General features: G+C 37.7%; 2 protein-coding genes across 2 annotated transcripts; one reads left to right on the forward strand and one right to left on the reverse strand.

The window, feature by feature from the left end:
• Nucleotides 1-1,534: 1,534 nt before the first annotated feature.
• LOC117298515 (TATA-box-binding protein 2-like) lies at nt 1,535-10,973 on the forward strand. Its single transcript, XM_033781811.1, has 8 exons — nt 1,535-1,613; nt 1,872-1,992; nt 2,762-3,018; nt 3,719-3,806; nt 5,002-5,157; nt 7,170-7,273; nt 8,486-8,580; nt 10,487-10,973. The coding sequence occupies exons 2-8, from the start codon at nt 1,894-1,896 to the stop codon at nt 10,564-10,566; spliced, it is 879 nt and encodes a 292-aa protein (XP_033637702.1). The 5' UTR covers nt 1,535-1,613; nt 1,872-1,893; the 3' UTR covers nt 10,567-10,973.
• A 3,479-nt stretch (nt 10,974-14,452) lies between these two features.
• LOC117287858 (heterogeneous nuclear ribonucleoprotein A1-like) lies at nt 14,453-23,837 on the reverse strand. The gene is made up of 2 exons (XM_033768420.1): nt 23,177-23,837; nt 14,453-21,395 (listed from the first exon to the last, which is right to left on the reverse strand). The coding sequence occupies exons 1-2, from the start codon at nt 23,711-23,713 to the stop codon at nt 21,006-21,008; spliced, it is 927 nt and encodes a 308-aa protein (XP_033624311.1). The 5' UTR covers nt 23,714-23,837; the 3' UTR covers nt 14,453-21,005.
• Nucleotides 23,838-25,670: the final 1,833 nt, after the last annotated feature.

Consider the following 25,670-nt stretch of genomic DNA (forward strand, 5'->3'; position numbering starts at 1 on the left):
GCTCAGATCGTCTTCTGGAGAATTGTTTAAATGACTTTGAGTCTTGACTTGTGATGTACATATACTGCCCAATATATATATTTATAAATAAAGTGATTGACTAAAAAAATCCGTCCACAGCCTTGCTTTACATTGGTTTGATATTTGCAAATATTTTGGTAAAGAAAATGAAGCTGTCATTTTGTAAATAAAACATACTGAACCCCCTCAAAAATAGTATGAAAAACTTTTTCCAATCACCTACATTTTTGGTTATTTTTAGTCTGTACATATCGTGGCACATACCAATGGCAATCTTGTTCCTTTTCCAAAGGAGACCACATTAAATGTCACTATCATCTTGGGGCTAAGCAACTCTGTTAAGAATGCACAGAGTTCTGGGCAGGTTTAATCTGGGGTGCTCCAGAAGCAAGTTGCAGGGTTTTTTTTAGTAATCTGCAGTGCCATCCCCAAACTGAAGGTCATGTTCAATGAATATGCTGATTTCAAAGTCAGGTTTCATAAATGTAGTGTTTAGAGTTTATATTTCATGCCAACAAATTACCTCTTTGATGGCTAATACTAGGAACCAAAATATAGGCGATTAGACACAAATTCTGAATATATTTAGAGGGGTTTATAAAATGTTGTAAAATAATGTTTTCTACAAGAGTGTTTTTTGTTTTATTCAACACATTTTCATGTTTAAACAAATGTAAAATAGTTATGGATTCTCATCCATTTTTTACAAAGAGCTAAGTTTGATCGCTTATTCTCAGATGTGAAGTAGCAGATAAAAAGGGTATGTCTTGGTCTTGCTTTTCTTGTATGCTTGAAAATACCATGACAAACTCTGCTTTCTCGGGTAGGCACTTTGTTAAACTGAAAACGTATTGTATTTGTATATTGTAATTTGGCATTATACAAATCCTACTAATGTCTCCCTGCCTGTTACAAATTGTTAATAAACAATGGCTTTTCTAAATATATTTGTGGTTGTACTCTCTTGTAATTTATTAAAACAAATTTATTTGTGTAGTTTCATATCTTTTGCAATAATTAGACAATTCATTTCATAGTGCAGAGCAGTAAACAAACATTCAAACGCTTTCGTTTCAAATAGAGTTCATTTCGGGGGTATATTTTTCAAGGCAAATTACCACATGATTATAATTATTGAGGGTCTTTGAAAATTATTGAACAATCTTTGAGAATGGCCGGAATTTTGGCCTGATAGTACATGTATTGTTGTTGTTATTGATGAAATGGCCGAATATATAATAATAATAATTCAAGAGTTTACACACAATGTAGCAGTGTGACAGAAATTACTTTTTTTTTCAAAACTATTACAGTTTTGAAAATGGTTAGAACAATACATGAAACAGTTTCACACAAATAAAAACATTTCCCGACACACAACGCAAATTTGACCATTCTTTTTGGTTGCTATTATTATAGGTCAGGAAAATGGATTTTAGTTAACTTTTGCAGGCCATGAAAAAAATACATCTTAGCATTTACAACAATAGAGGGCGCTATGCATCACAAGTGTGTTTGTGCCACTTGCTCCAAATTTCTTGACAGCGGTGCGGGCTATCTATCTGCAACGTGACTCCGTTGTTTTTCGAAAGGTATGAAATAAACTCCTTTTTAAAAAGATTATCTGCAATGATAGAACGCTGTACAATATTAGCAACGTTTTGGTACTTGTGGTTTGTTTGTGTTTGAAAAATATAGGTCGTAAATTTCCCTTTTAGGTGACGCAGTTTCCCTCGCTTTTCACCAAACACTGCTGCATGCTCACTGCAGTGAGTGAGTTCACCATTTTGTTTGTGTTCACTCGTTTCACATTCAGCACACACACAGTCATTGATTTTTAATTCCTGCAGGTCTTACATTTAAGGTGTCACAATGAATCAGTATCAAGGAGGAACATCAGGACGGCCGCCACAACTTTATGGAAACACAAACCAACAGAACATGCTTGGAATGCCGACAAACCAAATGCAGGTAAACATCCAGCCCCCCCCCCCCCAAACTTAAATTCGCAGGCCTTCCCTCCATATCCGACCTTAGTCCGATGTTTGGATGACTTCACCTTCAAGGAAAGATTTCCATATCCTGCCACCATTTTTCATTCATTATTATGAAATAATATCTAATCTAGTTCACTAAAATTTAGTAAAAAAGTAAACTAATTAAATTATTAAGATATTCCTTTTGTTGTTTTGTATTGGTCACAAATTAGAATAGACCCAGTACAAGCAGTATGAGTTTTAAACTTGGCAAAATGAGGGAACATCGCACTGTTTTGTACACGGCTAATGGGTGCGTGACGCAGACGCGATTGTGCGTCTGCTTAGTGCACAACTCTATGGCATTTGCCAACCAACAGGGTCTGTACGCATGCGTGAATGTGATTAGCATATTTCATGGGAAGGGTCCATTAAGTGTGTTTGTTGGTACCATGATTCATAACGACCATACAGGGAGTGACAAAGAACCTCCAAATTCATCAAAAGCCTCTGCCCCCCTCTGGGTAACAAAATATTGAGATGTTGCCGATATCCAAATTGGATTCTGTAAATCTCTTATTGTGTGATGCAATTTGTGGAAAGCAATCCAGTGAGTTGCACAATTTGCAGATTACGCAGGAAATGAGATTTTCTTGCTGTACTCCTCTTTTTGAAATTTTGTCACGACAATCATTTTAGAACTGTTCTCAATAAAAACTTTTTCGTTCTTTCTTAATTGCAACTTTTTTAATACACTCTTTTAGCTGATGCAGCCTCATCAACTTCATTCCGATGACCAAGATGAACATCAACAGCAGCGTCTCGGCGGCCAGGGTCAATCCTCGAATCCCAGCATGCTGCAAGTCCCATCCTCAGGTTTCGGACTCGGAAGTGGTTCCGGGTTATCAGGAAACATGTCGTTAACTACGACTACCAGTATGTACCCGCAGACACCTCTCACTCCGATGACGCCAGCCACACCAGGAAGCATGGAACCATCGGGGATTGTCCCACAACTTCAGTACGTAGTAGAAACTAAAATAATGAGATAGGGTCTGGGTCTGACTGAGGGTCTGAATCTCTTGCTTGGCCTACTGTTCTGAGAATCGGGTTTGAAGGAATAGAAAAAATGGTTGTTTTTACAGTGTAGTGCGAAGTCAATCAAAACACAGGCGATTGTATTTTGGTGGATTTGTGATTAAGCTGATTTAATAATAATAATAAATAATAACAAGACTTGTATTGCGCACATATCCACCTTGCTGGGTGTTCAAGGTGCAGTAAACGCCCCCCCCCCCAAAAAAAAAAAAAAAAAAAAAAAAAAAAAAAAACACATTACAAAGAAAAAACAGACACAACAAAATTGGTCATTGAAAACCTGTGCCATAAGATAAGTTTTGAGAAGAGACTTGAATTTTGCGGTACAAAGAGTTCCAGATGCGTGGCGCGGCTGAAAAAAAAGACCTGTCACCCCATGAGTGTCGAGACTTGGGTTCAATGAGGAACCCAATTTATGAGTTATCTTTGGTTTGTTACCAAAAATACATAATTGTAATAACATTTCAATTTGTATAATGTTTTGTTGATGTTTATAGTGTGATTTTAACTACTGTTATAATAGCCTCTGCATTGCAGTTCTTTGAACATACCATAATTAGTAATAAACAATAAACAATTTTATGACAACAAAGTGTTCAAAGAAGTATTGTTTTTCTTGACAGGAACATTGTATCTACCGTCAATCTCGGCTGTCGCTTGGATCTGAAGAAGATTGCTCTTCATGCCAGAAATGCCGAGTACAATCCAAAGGTACGCTATTGTAATTATGCCGATCCATCTACACTAGAAATGACCTGGGCCCAATTTCGTAGAGCTGAGCTGAGCAAAAAAATGTACTTAGCATGAAATTTCTTCCTTGATAAAAACATGATTACCAACCAAATTTTCATGTGATTTTCAGGATAAGCAAACAACAGCTGAGTACCAGTAACAAGCAATATGCAACAAATGACAATTTGGTTGGCAATCATGTTTTTATTGAGGAAGAAATTTCACGCTAAGCAACATTGTGTGCTTAGCTTGGGCCCTGGTGTCAATTCTGTGACTGTTATCCTGCTTGTTGTTTGCCCAATAGAAACTCAATAAGCACAATTTTCTGCTTTGAAAGCTCTAAGAAATTGTGCCCAGCAGCAGCTACCCAGCAGTTTGACTTCCAGGAGATTGGAATGGGTGGGGTTAGAGAAAAGATTTTTATAGTGTTGCAAGCCTTCAGTGGGGTGTCGTGGCCGAGCGGTTAAGAGCGCCGGATTCAAGCCCTGGTGTTTGTTCAGCAGAGTGTGGGTTTGAATCCCGGTCGTGACACTTGTGTTCTTAAGCAAGACACTTTACCATAAGCTTCTCTTATGGGTACTTGTGAGGGCGGAGATGGTTCTTGTGATTGATTTAGCCAAGTAGCGCATTTGTTGCACAAGTCTGTATAATCCCCAAGGAGCTGAGATGGTTTAAGGAATGAATTAAGGCCCAGTGACCAGGGGTAATAATGTGAAGCGCTTTGGGACAATTATTATTATTATTATTATTTCATTTTATCACAGCATGCAAAAGAAAGATCTCATTTTCCTTTGTGCCGGTAACTCCTCGAGCCGGGCTACGTCCCGTAGCCTTAGATCTCAAGGGTCTTTCTCAGGATCCTCGCTGTTCCCAAAAGCGCTGCCTTCTGTTATTATTATTATTATTATTATTATTATTATTATTATTATTATTATTATTATTATTATTATTATTATTATTATTATTATTATTATTATTATTATTATTATTATTATTATTATTATTATTATTATTATTATTATTATTATTATTATTATTATTATTATTATTATTTTTCTAGTTAAAAAAAATTATTATAATATTCTCAAAAATTTGAAGAAGAGGAAAAAAACACTTCAAACTTTAACTTTTGGGCTATTTCACCAGTTTTCAAATATTTGTCTATGTTATGTAGAGATTTGCAGCAGTGATCATGCGGATACGAGATCCAAGAACAACGGCTCTGATCTTTAGCTCTGGTAAGATGGTGTGCACAGGAGCCAAGAGCGAACAGGAGTCTAGACTAGCAGCTAGAAAATACGCCAGGGTTGTACAGAAACTAGGTTTTCCTGTGAGTATTAAGCAGTGACATTGTACCGTAGGGATCAAAGAATCTTAAAGACACTGGACACGTTTGGTAATTGTCAAAGACCAGTCTTCTCAATTGGTGTATCTCAACATATGCATAAAATAACAAACCTGTGAAAATTTGAACTCAATAGCAGGCATGAGAATCTTCCGGTTTAAACCGGAATTCCGTTTTTTTTCCTTTCAAAATTGTGGTCTCCGAGTTCGATGTGAATTTGCTATAAAATTCGGGGGGTAGGTTTTTGGGGGTATACATTTGGATTTCTCTAATCCCTCTTCTCTAGTCAGACAATGTCAGTTTACCTTTGTAATTGTTATTATCGCGGATCCACACGTACGGCGTTCATGAAAAAACGGCACCTAAAAACTAAACAATAAATTGCCGTCCAGCAACTGGCCCAGTTTACGGCTTGTGGTTTTCCTGGCATCGCGCATGCATGCAGCAGCAGCGACAGATGTATAAACTTGCCTCATTCCTTGCTTCGTTTATAGTGGTACGGTTCAATAATGTTTGCATGTAATGCGCTTGCTGCTGCAGCAAAGATAACACGTGTGGAGACTTTTGAAAGTCTACTGAAAAAACAATGCACGTGTTTGCACCATGTGTACTGTGTACTGTGTACTGTGTACTGTGTACGTGCAGGTTTGTACACGAACCAATGAGCGGCGCGGCACGAATCTGAGATCGCCGGCAGGCCATGGAAAACTGGTACCTGTTATTGCCTCACAACCAGCGAAAGATATATTGGGAACCAGCGAACACACTGTACGTCCGGATGACGTGCTTTCTTCATTGGTTCTATTTCTATGTTGGGGTCTAATCTCAACCTCGTTCCAGTTATACCCTATGCTGAATAACAACCTCTTTCTCAAAAACACATCGCTCTCGCCAGATATATAGGCCTATATATATTTTAAAATGTGCGTCGCCGACGGATCGTTAAAATCACAAACATTTAATTGCAAAAGAATTTCTTTTACACAACCGAATTTCAAATCAAGAACCTATAAAAATGGTTGTTGGTGAGAAAAAAAGCATTTTCAAGGGCAGAAATAAGGGATAAGATCGTCAGAAAAATTAAAATATTATTACTATTATTTTTTTTTCCCCTTTCTTTTTCCGGAATTGTTACAAAATCGCAGGCGAACCCAAAATTGTTTGAATTGTTTGAGCTTTACATTCCTTATTTTCCCTTAAACCTATTTAAAAAAAAACAAATGGAAAAATCACACAAAAGTAGCTCACTTCGACCTGGAAAAATAGGTGTCAGAAATGCATCAGAGACCACCACAGAGCTTCTAAAATACCCAGAGCTCCCGGGGCCCTTAAGCGGCCCCTGGACCCCGGCCGTAGGGGACTTCGCGCTGCGCGCTTCGCACACAAAAATGATGGAATATTGACATTTCCGATCAACTGAATTTTTTTCCTGTTTTTTTATCATCACCCATTCTCATGCCTGCAATAGGTTGTCGAAGTTGCAAGAGAATAATGGAAGAAAAAACACCCTTGTCGCACAAGTTGTGTCCAGTGGTTTTAAATTTAAAGGTTGGGTCACAGAATGATTTTTAGCAGAATTATAAGATTCAATAAAAGTTACATGTGAAAGTTGGAGCTAATTACAGGCCTACTTGCTGAGAAAACAGACAAATTGAATCAAGTTTTAACCCAGTCAGTTTCTCTCTGTGGTTATGGTTTATTACTTGATATGGAAAGTTGAGTAATTCATTTTATTTAAATGATGTACATAATTTTTGCATATAGTACTACCCCTCACATAGTTAATTAATTTTGATGTATTTTTTCTTCACAGGATCTCTGTTTAATAAATCATAAAATAATAACTTGACTACACCGAATTTTGTCTTTGTGTCAATTCATGCTATTTTACAGTAAGTGATCTCACTCATTTAATTCATTATTAATTAAATAGGTTCTAATTTGACAGTTCTAAGTGTATATATTTTCTAACACGAGTTCTTATAATTTGTTTTCAGGCCACATTTATGGATTTTAAGATTCAAAACATGGTCGGCAGCTGTGATGTGAAATTTCCTATCAGGCTAGAGGGTCTTGTACTCAAGCACAGTCAGTTCTCAAGGTAATGACTTCATTTTGACCCCTTAAGCTCTTGTCTCTCTTTGTTACACTGCTCTCTCCACCAATTTCATGTAGAGCTGCTTCAGCTGGAAATATCGCTCAAGATTTTTTGGCTTTTGAAGGGTCACAGGAACTTTCCTCTTGTAAAGGGCACTCTATGAGGAAAATGTATTACGTATTGCCGATTTGCAAAGGGAACCACAACAATTGCTGTGGATGCTGAGGGTTATTTCGAGGCCTGTTTACCTGCTAAGCAAAAATAAGCAGGATACCAGTCACAGATTGTCCATTTGACATGGTGTTCTCGTCTGGCTGGTAACTTATTCTACTGAGCATAATTCTGTTTTCCTGCTAAGCAAAAATAAGCAGGATACCAGTCACAGATTGTCCATTTGACATGGTGTTCTCGTCTGGCTGGTAACTTATTCTACTGAGCATAATTCTTGTTTTCCTGCTAAGCAAAAATAAGCAGGATACCAGTCACAGATTGTCCATTTGACATGGTGTTCTCGTCTGGCTGTTAACTTATTCTACTGAGCATAATTCTTGTTTTCCTGCTAAGCAAAAATAAGCAGGATACCAGTCACAGATTGTCCATTTGACATGGTGTTCTCGTCTGGCTGGTAACTTATTCTACTGAGCATAATTTTGTTGTCCTTAGCTACTTTTTCTGCTTTAGCAGCCCGATGAAATTTGGCGTTGGTCTCTCTTCAATTAGGCCTTGTTGAATGGTTGTTGGTTTTCTCTTTTTCTAATTTTTCTTAGATATTCTTACAATTTTTTAATGGGTAATGTAAATTTTTAATGCTACTTTATAGCTTCGGTAAAAGGTTTTATTTATTTGTCTCAACCCTCCTGACTGACCATTGGAAACCATTAAAATTCCATTCCTAACCCTCAGCCATTGCTTTGTACACACTATAGCTTTATCATTGGACCAAAGTGCACACAGCCGTGCAACATGATCAGTGAAGTTTGTAAATGGGATTCATAATAAACCTCTGAGTAGGAGGGTCATGTGTTTTTTATTGTACATTGTCATGCGGCTTCTCTTTCTCATTGTTGACGCTTTACAAGATAAATTATTATTACTTTGATAAATCACACACTCTCATGGGAAGTATATATTATTTTGAAATGTGAAGACCATAATTGATTATTATATTCATGCAGTGAAGATTTCTAATACCTGATTTCATTTATATCTTTTTAGTTATGAGCCAGAGTTATTCCCGGGTCTGATTTACAGAATGGTCAAACCTAGGATAGTATTGCTGATATTTGTCTCTGGAAAAGTTGTCCTTACAGGTAAGAGATAAATTAATTTGTTTGCAGTAGTTTTGTATTTTTGTTATGCCCCGCTGGCGAAGCAAGCCGACGGGGGTAAGTGTTTGCCTTGTCTTTCCATGTTTTGACACAACATACGAATGAATGGACCTGAGAACAAATAAGGTCCACATTGTGTAGGGACCTGAAACACTATGTGGACTTACACATGCCCAAACAGTGTTATTAACAGTGTTGGGGAATAGGATGTTCCTACAACACAGAGTTGTGTGTGTGGACTTACACATGCCCAAACAGTGTTATTAACAGTGTTGGGGAATAGGATGTTCCTACAACACAGAGTTGTGTGTGTGGACTTGCACACGCCCAAACAGTGTCAGGCCTGATACTTCACGCAGGCAACGAAGGCAATTGCCTTCGTTGCCCCTTGTCATTGCCTTGGTGCCCTTGAAATGCTCCAGTAGAAATTTACCATTTCCTCATAGGGTGCCCTTTGCCAAAGAGAAAATGCCTTGGTGCCCTTGCCCTTTCAAAAACGAAGCATACAGCCCTGCAGTGTTATTAACAGTGTTGGGGAATAGGATGTTCCTACAACACAGAGTTGTGTGTGTGGACTTACACATGCCCAAACAGTGTTATTAACAGTGTTGGGGAATAGGATGTTCCTACAACACAAAGTTGTGTGTGTGTGCAATTATTGTCATAGCGATAATTCAAGACAGATTTAGCATCAGCTCCAGACTTAGTATGTGGATTGGTCTAGTAGGGATCCCTAAGAAGTTTGTTTTTGGACCTCCCAACAACAAAATGTAAAGGTCATGGGGCTTAAACAAAAAAAATGTTGTCTAAGCAATGTCTCAAGAATGAGGCTAATTTCAGTGGGTCATTTGTGTTTATCAACATACCATTCCTCTTGTTTATCTTTTTTTTTATTTTATTTTTATTTATTATAAATGTGTTCTTTTAAGGCTTCATACTTGGGTTGTATCCATACTTGCGTAACTTTTTAAATTGTGCAATTGTAAAAAATTGTAATAATATTTGATAATTGTTTTGTAAATGGTTGATTATATTTCCTTTCTTGTTATTTGTGGTTTTTATTTGTTTGTTGGTGAAATGAAATGAACAACATATGTGCTGATGTGTGTTTAATATTTGTGATCCCTTCCTGTGTTAAGTAGCGCTTTAAATGTTAGCTTATATCTTTGCACCATTTTACCTTGTAAACTTGTTTTAGTACTGTTTTAAAAAAGTTTTTTTTTTGGCAAATGGATATATAATATGTGCTGAGATAATAAGTGTTTGCGGTGCACTTTTAACAATGATTAGATAAGATTACATTACATTAGACTAGATTAGATAAGATTGGATTTAATTTACAGCTGTCGGTGAATAAAATACAATAAAATATTTCCCCCCATTCCTGTTGGTTTGAAAAACACATTTTCCATTTTTACTTTTGAACTTTTAATAGATGCTTAAAACAAGTGAATGCAAAAAGTTAGGCCTACAAAACAATTTGTTATATTCATTATCGTCATCAAACATAAAAGATAAGTGTTGGTTTGTCAGAAATGTTTTGTCTCTTCGACACTTGATTTTCATGTGACATAAATATTTTTCTTAGCACATTAGTATCAGATTTCAATGATGTTGCGCTGAAGGCCTTTACAGGAAACCAACCAACTGCAGCGCATGCTGCAGGACCACTTTGGAAGCACAGGAGTTACTTTTTAAACAATGTCTTACGATCCCCCCCAAAAATATGTGAATATTCAAATGTGAATGGATTCTCTTCTTTTGCCTGGCACTGGTTGACTGTGAATTGCCTTGTGTGACATCATTTGGGTTTTAGCATTGGAAACTAAAATATGTTGTGAATTTTTGTGAAATTCTTTCTCTCACTCTCTCTCCGCTGTCCTTACAGGTGCTAAAGTCCGACAAGAAATTAATGATGCCTTCAATAACATCTATCCAATTCTCAAATCCTTCAAGAAGACGTCATAGTATCTCAGAGCTCAATATGTAAAGACTTTACTCCCAAGTGTGGACACAAATATTTTTGTAGCGACATCCAAAGTAAGGAAGTGTTTGAAGCAGTGGCTCTGGCTACTGAGACGGGTACATCTGTGAGTTATTAGCCACAGCCAGAACTAAGTACACTTAGATGATGTCTAGAAAGTCTTCCGCTGAGATTGTGGTAAATACTGCAGCCCAGGATTTGTGCCAAAACTATACCTGTATGGGATGATTTGAATTGACGTCAGCGTGATGATAAACTGTCGAGCCGTTGTGTGGAAGTCTTTAGGTTAAGGTCTTTCTTTGATGGTTGCCAGTGCTGGTTCATACTTCCTGTGAATGTAATACAAATTTTGACGTCACAAATTTGCTTTGAATATTTCGCAACAGTTTAACTGTGTTTAACTCCTGCGAAACTGTCACTGCGAAAACAGCCATGTGATGTCAAAATTTGCTTGCACTCGCATTTGCAGGAAGTAAGTACCGGACTTCATAGATAAGCGATAGTTCGACCAGCCATTTTGATTTTATGATGGGTGACTTTAGGGATGCTAGGTGGCAGTAGACTTACCAGATAAGTCCATTGTTCTCGGTAATGTGCGCTTGCTCAGATCAGCGTAAACAATGGAAATTTACTTGTCAAGTCTGCTGCTACTTAGCGCCCCACAGTCTCTCATTGTGGAGAGATCAAATGAAGGCTCATCACTGAAGTTTTGTTGATAACTGAATAAAAAGGGCACAATTTAACAACAAACAAATATCAGCCACCCTCAAATCAGTTCACTGACTGTCTGTGTTTCAACTGAAGCTTACCGACAGGACTGGAGCACAACTTAGCTTGGACATGACTTATACCTGTAGGAAGAGATGTTTAACTTGCTACAATTGGTCATGAGTTGTTGTTATGTTCACAGGGTTGTGTAGCTTTGATGATAGCCGTCTGCATCTGTCCTTTCCACCACGGGGTTAAAAGTGTCTGCCATGCCAGTTTGTGTAGGTTTCATTTTATAACTATTATTGTTTTGCGAGATTTTTTTTTCTAATCTTGTTGCTTTAAAGCCTGCGGACGACATTGGTAAATGTCAATGACCAGGGAGTGGGGGCGATTTCACAAAGGACTAAGATCACTCTTAATATCAATCTTAGTTACTAAGCAAAGAGTAATGTCACAATACAAATCTCTATGGTGATACTGACAACTCATCTTTAAGGATTGGGGTACTTTTTGTAACACAAAACACAATGTCCACAGATTTACATTAAACCTACACTGTTCGAAGATAATGATAGTAGAAAGTTTACCTTAAAATATTACTAGCTGAGGTGCTGTAGTTTTTGATGTCATGAAAGTACGTTTTACATGCTAAAATAAATTTTGCCTATAGAGACGGAAATTATTTTGGTGACTTGCTTTACTCATTTCTCAAAAACTACAGCACCTCAGCAAGTAATATTTTCAGAGAAGCTTTGTACCATCATTATCTTCAAACTGTGTAAGTTTAATGTAAATCTGTGGACATTGTGTATTGTGCCCTACAAAAAGTACCCAAAACCTTGAAGATGAACCTTAGTTTTTTGTGAAATTGAGCCCAGTATCTACACTTTGTGTGACTCAACATATCCATGAAATAACAAACCGGTGGCAGTTTAAGCACAATCAGTCCTTAGTGTCGAGAAAAAAAACAGTGAGTAGCCCCATTACTGTTTTGAACACTGAAAAACTCCACTGCTTCTTAACACTGTCTTCAAACATGAGATTCCGGACTTGCAATTAATTTCTTAATTTCTCAAAAACTATGGTATTTCAAGGGACAATCTCTATAAAATGTAAATTATGTGTAGATCTTTTAACATTTATCAGTTTTACCGATGTTGTGCTCACCCTTTAAAGAGACATAATTGGGCACTTTTTAACGTGGCAGGACATTGGAGACTTGCTAAGTACTGCAACTTGTACACGGCACAAAAAGTTTGTCTGAGTGTGGTGATTTTTTGTTACTGGCGCCTTTTGGAATACACAATATTCCCGTTTGGAAAGTTGGCAAACATTTTGCATTCTTCACCAGAGTGGAAAAGGCCCCAGGTCTCGCAAACTTAACGGCCATTTTGTATTTAAGATTATGTAATCATGAAATGTACTGTGAAGACAAAGAAGTTTTCTGATGACAAACAATGAAAAGTGCTTCTCAGGGAAAAATTCTCCGTTGTGAAATGCCCAAAATGAATCATTGTTGTTGTAATGTTAAATTGTTAGTGGCAAACCACAGTTCTTTATCCCAGTTCAGCACAGCATATCACCAATACTGTGTAAATAGTTTATTTGTGTGTGTTTTTGTAGATTGTTTATTCTGAAAGTTTACATGTACAGATCAACGTTATGTTTAACTTATAGCACCTTACGTCTGGCATATCTTTTTTTTCATGTTAACCATCATGCGCACAATATTCCAGTTCAAATTCGGGCTGAGGGGAAAGTAAACATACATTTAATAGAGACACAAAAAATATTGTAAATAATATGAGAGAGGATGTCTCTATATGTCATGTTTTGCTCTGGCCCAAGTTTGCCCCCGTGTTGCTGGGGGAAGTTTTGTTTAGTTTTGATTTTGCAGAAGTGATGGGAACATGATATGCCATTATGAAACATTTGTACAAACTTTTCTTTGTTCTAAATATTAAAAAGCTGTGTTAAAATACATTTTGTCCGTGTGTAGGATTTGTTGTGTATAGTGTGTTAAATACCGTTTTTTGTTCTCCGGCCTTTCATCTCTATGGACCCGGGTTTGAATCCTGGACCAGAGTCGTACATGTGGGTTGACTTTTCAATACCTACCAGATTGCCTGGCTGTTTCGGTATTTGGAGTTTTCCCCTGGCATCTTAAACTGACATTTCTTCATCATCTTCTATGGGTGTAGAAATGGGTAAAACACAATTCATATTCTTAATTCCCGTTGGAAGAACTGAATTGCCTCATGCTAAGTAAGATGACTGGAATTGTTTTCTTCACAGGAATTGATGGGTGGGGGGGGGGTGAAGTACTAGTACTGTGTTTACAGTGCTAACCAGTTGAAATTACTTTTGGGCTGATGTATTTTATGTCGACATAAACAATGAATTTCTGATGTTTTGGGTTGCACGTAAGGAAGTGTCAAAGAAACAAATATATTTGAAGAGGCAGAAAGGGTAGCCTTTCATAAGAAAAAAAGCTAAACCAGGAAATTTTACACAAGAAAACTTGAACATCTATCATCAGCCATCGCTGTGGGCTTGACTTCACATATTTACAATAGATACAATGTTCAAGTTTAGAACATGTTATAGACCATGTTACCTGTGACAATACATGTTTGCAAAAGGGCCACCAGGTCTGGACTTCCTGCTGATAATTTGTCCCCAGCTCAGTTCAGACGTGCTACTTCTCAGTCGATTTCCTCTTTTCTCCTTAATTTCATCGCCAGAGAAAACTGAAAAACACCACAAAGTTTTGCATGTCGGTCAGTCAGTTGCCTTTTTGGGGGTTATTTGTAAATTCCCATAATTTAAAAGTGAAAAATGTACAGGTACTATCTTGCCTGCCAGGAAATGCCTCTGAAGGAATGTACAAGTTCAATCTGTAACAAAGTTGCATCTGGGCTCAATTTCATAAAGCTGTCAAGAAGAAAATCCTGATTAGCAAAGCAAAAACTGTGTGGCACCTTTTGCAAAAATGTAAATTTTATGGAATTTCAACTGGTAACAGTTTCTACTAAGCAATATTTTTTGTGCTTACAGGCTTTATGAAATTGGGCCCTAGTATTTATGCATCAAATCACCATAGCCAACATCTAAACAACATGCTACAGCAAACAAATGAAATGACAAGGATCACTTGTATGAAATGACCACGTGCAACAACAACTATTTTATTTTGTTTCCACAAGGAAAAAGGAGAAAATAAATTCTTAACGTTTATACTTTTATAATTGAATGTTTTTAATAGTGTTAAAAAAAACATTACATTAATCACTGTACATGACAATATAATAATAATAATAATAATAATAATAATAATAGTAATAATAATAATGGCGTAAATAATTCAAATATGCAACTAATATCAGCTGTTATATAAGGAATCTTCCATAAAACACATTGCATCAGCTTTGCCAACGTCATGTTAAAGCTACGGTTCTACTCTTGTGAAGATATATACATAATGGATGGTAATAACACTACAGAAACAAATATATATATTGCTTTGTTAGAAAACAACACATTGTTCCAGGTTCAAGCCAGTACCTACGCTCAGAAAAAAACATGTCACATTTCATAGTCAAAAGTCTTACAATTCCCAAACCTTGATTTATAAGTTTGGTTGGCTTTAATTTTCCTACTGTTCCTGTAACACACTGCTCTCTCACTTTTTTTCTTGTTTTTTCAAAGTTTATAGGGAAGTATCATTCACTTCCTTTCTAAATTTAAGCTTAATTCACAATATAATTGACTGAGGAATGATTTAAGAGAAATTAAATGACTGAATTTATAACGCAATGTGATAAGTTCACTTTCTCATCACACTGTGAGGCCTCTGGACGGTTCCACAAAAAATTTTCCACAACTATTTTGTCAAATTTATCCTTTCAAGTGACATTCCTTCCCTTAACTATTAAAATAAAAGTAGTGAGCAGAACAACAAGTTGCCAGTGAAAGAAGCTAGAGCATGTGAGCTTTTCAAACTTAACAGCAGCGACTGCCTAGCAATGCAAATGAAAGCAATGTGCAGGATGTATTTGTTCTGAGAACACAAGCGACTGTCAATAACGGAGGTTTTGGCCCAATACATCAACAGAATATTGACCCAACCATCAGAACAAAGCATTGCAGTTGAATATATATTTTCCTTTTCTTTTAATACAATAATAAGGCAAGTAAATAAAATTCTTAACATAAATTCATGATGACCGCTGTAGTCACACACTTATAATCTCTTAGCAATTTTGCTTGATAAAATAATGCATTTTTTTCCATTTTCATAAAATAACTATCTAAAGCTACAACTCTTTATATAAGCTTGTTTATTTACAGTACACAATTTAGACCATTCTCATGCAACGGCCATCTTGAATCTCATATTATGTACAAGTCTGTCAGGCTCAAAATGAGGCTAGTCCAATATAGTCTGGTAACTGGTAACCTTAATCATGAATGTTACAACAACAATGTAAGGGGTACATGACCAAGATGGCCGCAGCACTCAATGGTGTTAATACCAAAAAATTTGATGGAAAAGTTTTCAAGAAATTCTTGCAGCCGTATACAATAAATCCAAATCATCTTCTGCTGCAATCAAACTGCATTTAACTTTCTCTCGTTGGAGGGAAAGTAAAAGAAGCAGCCGTTTAGAGTTGTCATTCCAAAATAAGGGGAATACTTAACACAATGAAGGCAATATGAAGGCATTCTCACCCTTAACGTTCAATTAAGTTGACACTTTCAGCTCAAAGTAACTTATACCTCTCATTTTAACCCAATTACAGAAGGCTTGCTAAGCACAGACAAACATTGCTTAGCAGAAACAGGTTACCAGCTAAAATTCCATGAAGTTTACATTGTTGCTGCTGGTGCCCCGTTTATTTTTGTATGTTTGTTTTACTTGCTAAGCAGTATTTTCTGATTTGACCTTTGTGGAATTGGGCTTCATCATTGAATAATGAATACTACATTGTAAATTTAATGTCACATGTTTTTAAACTACATTCAAGTTCAAAGGTCAACAGCTAACATATAATAACATTGCTATCATCTCAACACCTAATACCAATCTACTCTCGATGTCAAACTTTCCCTTCAAGAGACAATGTAAATCTACAGAATTTATAAAAGAATTGGTCTCGGACATTCCGAACAAAACTAATGTCGGGAAAAGTCTATCATTTTGGAAATGTTGCTGGCTTAAACGCATACAGCTTTAAAATCATGGGCCCAATTAAGTAAAGCTGCTTGAACACAACAAGTAGCAAAGCACAACTAATGCATGCTTACCAGAATAAGGTTACCAGCCAAAGTACCATGTAACATAAAACCTGTAACTGGTATACTGCACACTTTTGCTTAGCAGAAAAAGTTTAAGCAATATTTTTGGCTTAAGCAGCTCTATAAAATTAGGCCCCGTCGAGAATTTTTCATACAAGTAAATGTGATAATCAAAAGTGATAGACCTTTCTAGATATAATTCGATCTCTAAAGGAATTTTAAAAAGATTACGATAAGCTTATGTGGTTGTACCTTCTCCTTTTGCTAAATTAACTGAACAAAGCAGAAGATCAAGATGTTAATCTTCCTTAGTGTAATGGAAACCATGGTAGGATGAAGTATTGTAGGCCAAAGAGGCTGTTTAGGGAGTGCATCCAAATGAGAGTCATAAGGTAGTAATGACATGATTAATTAGTTTAGAATCAAACAAGCATCCTCCAGCAGTCTTCAGAGCTGCAAAGTAACTTTTGTTCACAGTATAGTAAAAATCGCTGACAAACTTCCCAATGTGACAGTAATAATTTTGGAGGCTAACCACGCCCTTACTTGAAGCTGAGAGCTGAATTGCAAAGGACTCCGGTCACTCGCTACAGTGTGTTAAAGCCACAGGCATGTAAAGGCTACAGTGTGTTAAAGCCACAGGCATGTAAAGGCTACAGTGTGTTAAAGCCACAGGCATGTAAAGGGGCCATGGCACCCAGCCACATTGACCGATATGACCACTAAGCATGGCAAAGATCGAGAATGTTTGATTTTAACAGAGGGGGGAAAACCGGAGTAGGGCGAGGATAAAAACCCTCATGGCACAGCTCTTCTCACATGGCCTTAGCCGGCAATCGAACCAGGACCAAAATGGTGAGAGGCAAGCGCTTTCTGCACTAGCCTCGAGGAATGTTGTACCTTTGTACTAAGAGCGATACTGCCTTCCCCGCAGCCCAATCTTTGCCTCAAGATAAATGTACGCTTGTGCAAACCTAAAGCATCTACCAATCAGTTTTTAGGTCAAATCCAAAAGGTTTGGTGTATGTTCCTGGTTCAGATCGCCTGAAACACACCCAAATGCATCATAATCATTATTGCCACCTTACATAGCAACTTCAGTAGCTGCCATCTCGATCTGTCATATCTTCCCACGTTAAATCTCACTGCTTTTAGCCAAAAAGGAAACTTTTCTGTGAAATATTTCAGCTCCCTATCATGCTTTTCTCAAGAAAGAGCACAAAAACAGAAAATTAGCTTATAAGATTGACTGCAAAATTAAATTTGATGTTAGTTTTTTTTTACAACATCCACAAGAAATGCGATTTATCATGAAAACAAAAGGAGCTACGACAGAATTTCACAGAATTCATCCTCAGGCTATTCAATCCTTAATGTGTTTTCATTCATACCATGGCTTTTACAAGACACAAGTTAATATTTCTTTAAAGGGTAAGAATTGTTATGTACATGTACAATTAATTTGTACAAGTTGAAATGTTTCCATAAGCTTTACGTATTTACAATGTTACAGTGTGTGGGTCTCAAACTGCAGTCAACTTACACTGGTAACCCCACATTTGTCATTTCGGACGCATGGCGCACGGCTCTCTACGTCAGCCTTCTATTCAATTGCGCACATGCGTCGGAATGGCAGACCATTGAAAGGCTATGTTGGCAGACGTCTAAAGCCTGGTTCATACTTCCTGCGGATGTGAGGCGAATCTTTACGTCACAAATCCGCAACAAACAATTCGCAACAGTTGTGCTGTGCTCAACTCACAACATTCACAGGGAAACAGAGTTGTGACATCGCATGAAGCATTCGTAGGAAGCATGAACCGGGCTAAACTCGGTCAAATCTCTTACTCTCAAAAAAATATTGAAATGGAAGTATATCTAGTGTTTCTTCGGACACCTAACATACTTTGCCTTTTTAAGCAAAAATGAGAATTGATGAGAAGTATGTAACCCATTGAAATCAACTTCTTGAATGTGTGCATTGCGATAGTTCACTTTATGGAATCATAGATAAAAAGATAATTTGCCATAGCCACTGATAGGAAGATAGTAAATGCCATAGTTTGTCAGTTTTAGAATTACCAAGTGAAAGACTAAGACAACTTTTGTCAAAATCAGAAGAAAAAACAAAGAAGAGCATCTCATTTGTTTTCTAATTTTGTATGACCTTCGAGACTAAGCTATCACAGGCCTGAAATTTCATCTGTTAGAGGGAAATCCCTTTGGGCAAACGACACTTCTATTGGAAAATCTGAAAGTCTGAGGAACAGTTTTGAAGGGGCACCAAGGCCAAGATCAAGGGCAAAAAGAAGCCATGGTCTCCATGTTATTCCAAGCTTGAGCTAAATAAAGTTCAAAGCATGATGAGACAATACAATTATTTTGTTTCTTCTAAATCTTTGATTTTTTTCTATCTTTGAGTTGAGTAATGAAAAACAAGAATTTTTAAACTAGCCAGTTCATCATGAATTTAATTCTCACCACCTCAGTCAATCCAGAGAAACAGAAACAAAATACCACTATAATAAAGTCTATATACATTTGATATTAAACTTGATTTTAGATCAGTGTGAAATACACTGCTACCCAACTAAACACCTCACCTCTCATGCTTCCAAAATCTCTATTCTTGATCCATCACCTTCCTCAAAAATAAAGCATAAAATTAAAATCAAAACAGAACAAAATATTAAAAATAAAGACAAAATCTTCCGTTCAAAATGTGTGTGCTGTTACTCTGCACTAAAACAGTGGTTGGTTGCCCCTAATGAAAGATGTTTATCATGGCTGAAGGGAAGATTGCATTGTTGCAAACAAAACTACCCCTGTTTCATAATTCAGCTGTTAGCGACACCCACTACACACAAATATGTTCTACTGACTAACAGAAACCTGTCGAAGATCTGCAATGAGTTAAATTGTCTTTGATGTGTACCAAAAAATACTAATGACACATTTGGCTTTTGGCATACACTCTTCAAAGACTAATGGTTGTCTCAAAATGAGATGTTTCTGTCACAAGAAATGCTTTTGAAAAATGATATAGGTGACTTTGGGTAAATTTATAAACAAATGCCAGTTTTGGAGCCAGAAGTAGTAAACAAGTTTGGGAATGCAGCAGTTAAATGAGCGTGTCAACGCAATGACTTTACATGTACTAACAGGATCGTGTACCCCGACTGAGTGATAAAGCACTTTTATTGGAATATGTCTTAAGCCAGCCACAAGACGCCTCAATCAGGAGTCCTTATGAATGCTGTATGATATATACTCTCCCAATTGGGGGCTACTTGTACTTGTATTGTAAGGCCAGAAATCCATGTGTCTATGTCATGGGTTGCGTGTAGTACACGCTGCAAAAACAGACAAAGTTCTATGTCAATCTGCATACTACAATAGGGTAGATATATAACAGTCTAAACTAGTGCTACCAACCAAAATCTGCAAAGTGATTGGGGGGTAGAGTCCCCACGCTATCCTTCTGTAACACTTTCATTACATGTAAAAAAAGTTTCACCCCCTTTCTCCCAAGAACCACAGCCCCTTCCCTGTCACTTGACCCATTAACATCACTGCAATTGACCAAACAACCTGTTGGACGCCGCATTGACACAACGCAACAAAGATACAGTAGCACATGTTTTTGCGTTTTTGTTTTTACGCTCAAAAGGCATACCGTAGGCTAGAGGAAATGAATTTTTTGATATTCAACTCAACGTAAGTCATTCTTGAATGAGCTTAATATTGTCTTAGTACCATGCAAGTGAGTTTTCTTTCAGTTGTGGCCAAAATTCCCTGACTTTCAGTCGTGGTCTAAATTCACCAACAGTGATGGGTTAATGTTAATCCATTGCAAAGGGAGGGGGAGTGGAAAGTTGCGGAGGGGGTAGCCCACCCTTCTTTTATCCTTCTCCAAAAGTCTAACTTCTTGTACCCCCAGCAGTTTAAGGTCTGTGTGTAGACCCCACTGATACATGTACCTATTTCATCTGACCTCATCACCCACAATAAATCTTAGTTGTGCCATTTTGGGAGTCACACATTCCATGTGGGACTGTGCAGCCTTGCACCATCTATGGTCCTTTTCAAATCCACGGCTTTGGCTTTGGACTCGGCATAGGGCTCCGTTCTCTCATCTGAAGTCGTCGTTTTGAAATTGGCCTATATGCCAGTCTACTCCCAAAATGGCAAACTATCGGCAGACAGGCCGGGTGTGATGTCAGATTTCCACCAATAATCCCAACCATGTACTGTATCCAGTACACCAATCTTCACCTATGTACACTCATAACACCGGATATCGGCGTCAATGACAAACTCACTTTTGGTTACAGGTAACATGAAAAGAACGCCTTATGTCCATCAACGGACGAAAGGCTCAGTACATGCACTATACAAGATCAGATCTCCAATTTTACTGACTGTACGGGTTGTAGGCCCCTCTGCCGTAACCACCACTTCCCCCTCCGAAGTTAGAGGCCGTGTTGGCACCGTAGGTAGAGCTTGTGTTACCGCTGAATCCAGAGCTGTAAGTGCCTCCATAGGGACTGCTGGCTTCCTTACTGCCGTAATTCTGGTATTGACTATTGCTTCCGTAGCCTGGGTTGCTCCCATAGCCTGGGGTACTGCCCATGTAGCTGGCACCTCCACTGTTGAACCCAGTCGTGTTGCTTGGGTATGCGTTGTAGCTTCCGTATGCCATGGGCTGGCCGTATAGACCCATGCTGTTTGCAAACGTACCGCCGAAGCCACCGGGTGAGCCATATGGCACGGCTTGTCTGTTCTGAGCAAGCTTGATTTCCACCTGTAATAAATATGTAATCAATTAGTAATTTTAAATTATTTACAAGTAGAGTTTTCTCTTACAATGCACCTGATTAGCCTTTTGAGGTATGGTTAGTGGACACACTAGGAGAGTGCTGCTTGGTTTGTGCGTACACTTGGTGTCATAGTATTGTGTCCACCATATCTCAAAATGGCTTATGGAATTCACTAACACTTTACCTCAGAAAACAACCCGTCAATCTTGGAAAGACAGGTCAAGACTCATCTCTTAAAATGCGCATTATAAATCATGGACTTCCACTTTGTGAACCAGCGCCCTTGAATGACATTTTTATATAAGTGACTGTTAATCATTTAGTATTTGTCCTTTTGTTATGTTATGTTGCTAATCTTCATCTCCGACCTTCAACCTTCATCCATGACCTTGAACATGACCTCCAAGTATCATAAATCTTTAAAATGATGATAACACTCTGCCCATGGGCAATTTTGTTCTTCTTTTTAGAATATTGAAAATAAGAGTGTTTGGCAATTCTGGTTTCAAGCCCAAATTTTGAGTCTATAAATATGAATTAAGGGTTTCTGGCTCTAATATACCACAAAACAATGGTTTGTAATTGATTCTAAAAGACTTTATTTCCAAAGTATATGCAGTAGACTCATGATGATACAAACAATGCCTCTTCTAGTTTGCATTAACAAAGTTGGTCAGTCTTTACAAGACAAAAATCCTCAAAATCCTATTTTGGATCTGTCTGGGTTGGTAAAGGGTGCGTGGCATCTAATTGAAATCTTAACTTTGGGTTTTTAAAAGTGGCAAGCACTTATTTAAAACATTTTATAAGGGTTTCAGATCCTGTGTCCAAAGTTTAATGTACAGAGACTTATAGAAACTAAGACTCTTTAAGTTTGTATCTAATACAATTTGTCTTTCTTCACATGACCAACAATGGAACAGATTGGATTTGTCTTGGTTGCTCAAGGGGGCGTGGCATCTAATGGTCATCTTAACGTAGAGTAAAGTTTAAAATATGGCAAGTGTTTTTAAACAAGGGTTTCAGATCTTAGTAGTGTACTTGTATTTCCAAAGTGTAATGCACGGAGACATTGTAAAAGCTATGCCTCTTCTAAATTTGTAAATGCAATTTGTCTTTCTTAACATGACGAACAATGCAATGCCAATGGTACACATATGTATTGGGTTTGTCTGGGTTTGTCAGAGGGGGCGTGGCATCTTTTCTAAAGGACATCTTAACTCTTTGGTTTTAGAATACAAACAAGTGTTTTAAAACAAGGGTTTTTCAGCTCTTAAGCTCTGCAGTTCGTACTGCTGATTATCTGTAAAAATGCGTTAATTTATATAATTTTAATAACTTCAACATCAATGACTCTAATAATAATATAGAAAACAAAAATAACAATATTATAATGATTAGACAATCTGTATATATATGGGATTTTTTTGAAGTTTTTGAAAAGTAAATTCAATTGTATTAATAATTATGACTTATATACAGTGTCCATCTGTTCTCAGCTAAATGTTTTAACAACTACTACTACTATACTATAAAATAAAAGGCATGCACTCCATTATGTTCTTCTTATAATATGACAGGAACAATGGGAAAATTGATGTTTTTACTTTAATTAATAAATACAATAAAAGGGCTTATTTTTATGTGACAATGTTTTGTCTTATTTATTAATATGCATGGATAGGAAATAAAGGAAAACTGTTTCTGTTCCACCAGCTGTACTGATTTATTTGTTAGATTGTATTTTTGGGCGATTAATATTTACCGTTTTGTTATTGATTTGTATAAACTGGGATGCGACTGCTTTTGTTGCCTCTGCAGGGGTGCTGAATTCCACGAAGCCAAACCCTCGCATTCTCTGTGTGACTTTGTCAAATTTTATTTCAACACCGATCACAGTTCCGAATCTAGTCAGGGCACTTTCAATTTCTTCATTCGTAGTTCCATTAGAAATGCCCCCGAGAAAGACTTTCTTCTCCTGGCTTTCGGAAAATTGGTCGGACCTTCCCCTGCCCCCGCCGCCGGCACCGCCCATGTCTGGCTTCATATCCCCCTTTCGTACGGCTACTTTACACTCCACTTGTTTGTTATCAACAAAATGGGGGCCGCTGGATAGGGCCGAATCTCTTGCATCACGGCTGCTGAAATTGACAAAACCAAACCCTCGGCTACGGCTTGTGCCCGGGTCGACCAGAACAACTGCTGATTCGATCGCCCCAAATTGTCCAAAATATTCCTGAAGCGTTTCCTTTGACGTCTCTATTGCGAGAGATCCTACGAATATGCTGCACGGGTTCTCCATGGTTTCCAAATGGGATGTGTTGTTTCTTTCTTATGGTGGGAACTCGGCGTTTCTTTGACAGGTGACCGAACCAGAAATCACCTGAAGATTGGGAAATTTTACGGAAACGTTGTAGCAATATGATTGCATTAGCAATATGCAGAGCGGTACCCAGAGTCCCACCATATGCTACCTAAGCTCTTATCTTCAGGATTGTTGGGAGATCTGACTAAATATTTCACTTCGCCTCGTCTGTGTGCAGGGAACCTGTATGATATTTTACCTTCATTGTTTACGTAGACAGGATTACCAGCTAAAACGCAACCCAATGACCTTGTGACGTGCGCACTCAAAGAGCCACGTGAGCCGGCGAGCGGCCGGTTGGCTGGGAGGGTTTTCCCTGTTTTGAGAAGTGGGAGGGGCATTTTGTGAAATCTGAATATAATATAACAGTGGACCCATTGTTATAACATAGTACATGTTCTTCCAAATGTTTGATTTTCTGATCATGCAGTTTGGCATTCTCCAAATTGAGTACAACAATTTCTTGATTCTTAGGCCCGGCGCCCCCAGCGGCCCAGGGCCCAGGGCCGGTTGGTTTGGTAGATGCGGTGGGGAGTTTGTATTTGCTGACGACCAATGACTTGATTTGTATCGCTATATACACAAGAATTTTGAAAATTTTAATTGTGTTGTAATTTACACCTAGTAATGATTGCTCAGTCATATTTTGTATTCTCTAAAGTCTTAAAGCCATTATACTGTATACACTTTCGGAACAGAAAAAAAAAATGTTCACAGATTTACCAAAAACTTACAGGGTTTACAGAAGGTAATGGTGAAAGACTTCTCTTGAAATATTATTCCATGAAATGCTTTACTTTTCGAGAAAACATGAAAACAATTATCAATTCTCGTTGTCGAGAATTACGGATTTTTTAAAACACATACAAAAGCAATGAGCTTTTTAGTGACCTAGTATGATAGACCAATCAAAATTAACTATTCACCATGCAATGAATGTTAAGTTAAAAACGGATACTAAGTTCATCAGGACAACAAATAAATCTTGAAATTTCAAACCAGAAAGCATTGGATAAATTATTCTAAAACTTTACTCCATTCGCCATGATAGGCTACTCAAAAGTTTTGCCATACTTATGAGGCCGGGGGCATCCTTGGTTTAAAGGAACACCATTGCCTTGGATCGGACGAGTTGTCTATAACAAGCGTTTGTAACCGTTTGTTATAAAATGCATGGTTAGAAAGATGTTTAAAAGTAGAATACAATGATCCACACAAATTTGCCTCGAAATTGCGTGGTTTTCCTTTTACTGTGCGAACTAACACGGTCGGCCATTGATGAGAGTCAAATAGTTGACTCCCATAAATGGCCGACCGTGTTAGTCGACGAGGTAAAAGGAAAACCATGCATTTTAGAGCCATGTTTCAATCATTGTATTCTACTTTTACAGCATCTTCCCATGCATTTTACAAACGCTTTTCCAACTCGACCAATCCAAGGCAACGTGTTCCTTTAAGGTCGATAAATAAATATAAGTACAGAACTGCCCGCAGTTATAGGGTAATTTCCAAAATGAGGTCTTGGGGGGGGGGGGGGCAATAATTTGATTCCGACGTCATAGGGAATTTTGTCTTCCTCCATCAGTGTAGGATCTATGTGTTCCCATCCACACATGCGGCAAATCTAACATGTACTGAAGGAAGTTGAGTCAAAAGAGTGCGCTATTTGACGACCTACGCAATATTTTTGTCGGGGTGGGGTGGCGGCAAAACCTAACATCTCATTGCCTCACCGAAGCACTTTCCTGAAAAGCTGAAACAACAAACTTAAAGTATACTACTAGTACAGTGTTCAATTTATAAATCCATGGGATCCCAATGACAGAAACAGCTCGACGAGATAATCTACCCATATCTACCCTTGTCCATCTCCAGCCGATGTGACAGGAGCTGC

This window comes from Asterias rubens, chromosome 1, assembly GCF_902459465.1.
Source record: "Asterias rubens chromosome 1, eAstRub1.3, whole genome shotgun sequence".
Classification (NCBI taxonomy): domain Eukaryota; kingdom Metazoa; phylum Echinodermata; class Asteroidea; order Forcipulatida; family Asteriidae; genus Asterias; species Asterias rubens.